We start from the raw sequence: 3,369 nt of genomic DNA on the forward strand, positions 1-3,369 counted from the left end.
TCTTATATTGCTTTTCGTCTCTTGGCAAGGGACCCTGTAATACTCTGTTAGTTTGTTCATAACAGCAACCAAGAAGAGGGCAGAGCAAAAAAGACAGGTGGTGGTCCTGCACCCCCTCGTCAACAAGTTGGTTAAGTAAATAATACCCTCACGGGAATATCGATATCTCTCAATGAGCACACTGTCGCGCTGAGCTAAAGGATCCTGTCTATCCCGCAATATACGCTGAATTCTGAGGACTCTCCTTATCAATCTTGCACCTTCCGCAATGGGTTGCTCGCGTAAACGGACAGGACATGGCTGCGACAGACTTCCCAAATCCACCTTCGCTTTTATAGCCGTGGTCTCTCATCTTGATTACACGAAGTAATTTACAATTACTACTCTGAAATATGAATTACATCTGTAATAATCACATCAGAATCAGAATCAGAATACTTTATTCATCCCGAGGGAAATTAGGGGTTACAGCAGGCAGCACGCTAATGGCGCATGCGCACTCACAAAGGAACCTTCTGACCAACTTTACACAAACATCACATTGGGCAGACATGTCAGAAGGTAGGCTGATAGGAAAAAAACAACGAAAATACACTACATGAGGTAAGAGGAGGAGAAAAAAAAACTCCACTCAGACTGAGCTCCTAGTGGGAGAACAGTTTGATAAAAGAAAAAACACCTCAGCACAAAAGCACATGACTATCAATACACCATAGAAACACGAGACAAGCAACAGGGGCGGGTAAAGGGTAAGAGAGAGCCGGCGTAGACAGCGCATCCGGTCCTGCAGCATCTGTGCTGGTCCAGTTGACTGCTATCATCCCCGGTAGGGCACAAGCATCGAAGGCGTTGGAAAGGGAGGGGGATGAGTGAGTGCTTATCAGTGTAAGTGTGTGTGTGTGCGTGTCCATAGTTTAGCTGAGACAGTGTCCTTCGGCCTATCAGGCTAAGTAAACAGTCCTCCAGCCAATCCAGGTGTCCTTCATGGGGCGGGAAGAATAGTCATCACACAGTCGTTATCAGGGAGTTGTTTTGGTGGGCTCCAGTCTTGGGCCTGCAGCTGGGGCCGTGGTGTCCAAATGTTGAATATTGTTGATTTCTCCTTTGTGAGCAGCTCGAATTCTAGCACTCCGAGGCTGGTCTCTCGATCTCCCGTTGAAGAACTGCGAGCCTCCCCATGATGGTATCAAACTTCTGTTCCGTGGTGTTGTCAGTCTTTTGATTCTGAGACCTCACAACTGCAGTGATCCGTTCCGCGATGTTTTCCAACTGTCGCTCAAGGGTCTCATTTTGAGCAGGCCTCTCTCTGATGTTTCCCCTCATACGCTCAATGGTGTTGTTTTGAGCCTTCACAGCAGCTGTAAGCGTCTCCAAGGTGTTGACCATATTACGTTCGTTGTGAGAGGTCGCACCTCGTCCCGTCGCTTCGAATCCAGCGGGCAGCCTTGTGGGGGTTTGAACAGCCGGTTCCGCTTTCTTATTTCTCTGATAAACCAGGGCTAAGCCAACGCCGATCAGCATGAACCCTGTTATCATGGTTCCGAATAGGTAGATATCTTCAGCGTCCTCGATCGACAGTCCCGCCAGGCACACGGTCCTCCAGTTCTGCCACCCGTCCATCGTGTAACCGGCAGGGAAAGTCCCTCCAGGGCACTCAGGCTCTCCCGAGCCCCGACTTCTCGTTGAGAAAAGGGTGTCAATAGCACTCAGAGACCAGTTGATCAAATCCATAATTCTCTTTTAGGTTTAGAGAACGACAGTGAGAGACTGTTCCAGGGAAAGTAAATTCACACAAGACAAGACAAGGACATAGAGGCGAAGCAGGGAAGATAAGGGTGAGGAGGAGAGGAGAAAGTGCGACCGCCTTCGCTGAGAGCTCAAGAAGTAATGTACATGTACATGTAATAGAATGTTAATAGTACATTTCCCTTTTTTAGGAAATGACCTGTATGTATCTGTGTGACATCAATACAAGGATCAAGTGCTGCATTATCTTTAGTTACATTGATGTTATTTATTTATGGTGAAACAGTGGTGGAATATCGCTGTTGCTTTCGTATAAATGAAGCGGACATACCTGCGTGGCCGCGATCTAATCCTGTTTACATAAAGTAAACCTGGTCCCGAGCAGGTTTACGCTTACGGCTCTGTTGCTATGACAGCAAGTCCCGGATGAGCTTCGGGGAACCGAACGATCCAAGATCACGCGAAATCGTCAACAATCTAATCCAGCTAACTTACTTAGCGAGGTACGAAGAACGGGCCCCAGGTTGCTCAATTTTCTCAAATCTCAATCAACAATCTCAATCTCAAAACTCCCATTCCTTTCAAAGCTATTGGAAAAAATAGTTTTTATCCAACTGAATGCGATTTTGAATACTAATGGTATTAATGAGGTTTTTCAGTCTGGTTGCATCTACATTCCACGGAAACAGCATTTTTAAAGGTTTTTAATGACATCCTTCTAGCAAATGATCCTGGAAGCTCTGTGATTCTTGTGCTTTTAGATCTTACTGCAGCATTTGATACTGTGACCACATTATTCTCATCTCCCATTTGGAACACTGGGTTGGCATTAAAGGTGCAGCACCTGATTAGCTTCATTACTATCTGAGTGACAGAATGTTTAGTGTTTATGTTGAAAGATGTTTGTCAACGTCCGCCCAGTGTTCTTGTGGGGTGCCTGAGGGCTCAATCTTTGGTCCTCTTCTTTTTTCATTGTACTTGTTCCCTTTGGACTCTATTCTTAGAAAACACAAAATATCCTGTCACTGCTACACAGATCTATGCCATATTTACTTGCCTTTAGCACCTAATAGTCCAGGCTCCATCCAATTCCTTTTAAACTGTTTTGAAGATGTCATGGCTTAGATGGCTCTGAACCTTTTGAGCTTGAATGAAAGCAAAACAGAGGTAATTATACTTTGGCCTAATAATATCTCATGCAACCCAGTTATTAATTATGGTTGGCTTAGGTCAAACAGCATGTCACAAATCTGGGAGTCATTATGGACTTGGATTTTAAACTGAATAAACAAATCAGTTCTGTGTTGAAGAAAATCCTTTTCCAGTTTAGGCAAATAGCAAAGATTAAACCAGTTTTGTCAAGGCATGATTTGAAGGAAATAATACACGCCTTTATCTCAACTTGGCTTGAATATTGCAATGCACCTTATACTGCAGACAGCCAAGCATCCATCTCATGTCTTCAGCTTGTTCAATGTTGCTGGCCTGGTACACACAGGCATGAACATATCTCAACTATCCTGTCCTCTCTTCATTGGCTTCCTGTTTATCACAGAAATCAATTCTGTGATAAACAGGCTTTTTTTTCAGCAGAGTATGAGGGGACTGTTTTACAGCTCCATC

The 3,369-nt window shown here is 44.6% G+C and overlaps 1 protein-coding gene across 1 annotated transcript; it reads right to left on the reverse strand.

The window, feature by feature from the left end:
- Window positions 1-428: 428 nt before the first annotated feature.
- On the reverse strand, window positions 429-1,876 carry LOC146579173 (uncharacterized). Its single transcript, XM_085269491.1, has one exon. The coding sequence runs from the start codon at window positions 1,729-1,731 to the stop codon at window positions 1,123-1,125; it is 609 nt and encodes a 202-aa protein (XP_085125617.1). The 5' UTR covers window positions 1,732-1,876; the 3' UTR covers window positions 429-1,122.
- Window positions 1,877-3,369: the final 1,493 nt, after the last annotated feature.

This window comes from Mchenga conophoros, linkage group LG3, assembly GCF_057382185.1.
Source record: "Mchenga conophoros isolate Kocher_MC1m ecotype Shallow Benthic linkage group LG3, M_conophoros_male_GT1.1, whole genome shotgun sequence".
Lineage (NCBI taxonomy): Eukaryota > Metazoa > Chordata > Actinopteri > Cichliformes > Cichlidae > Mchenga > Mchenga conophoros.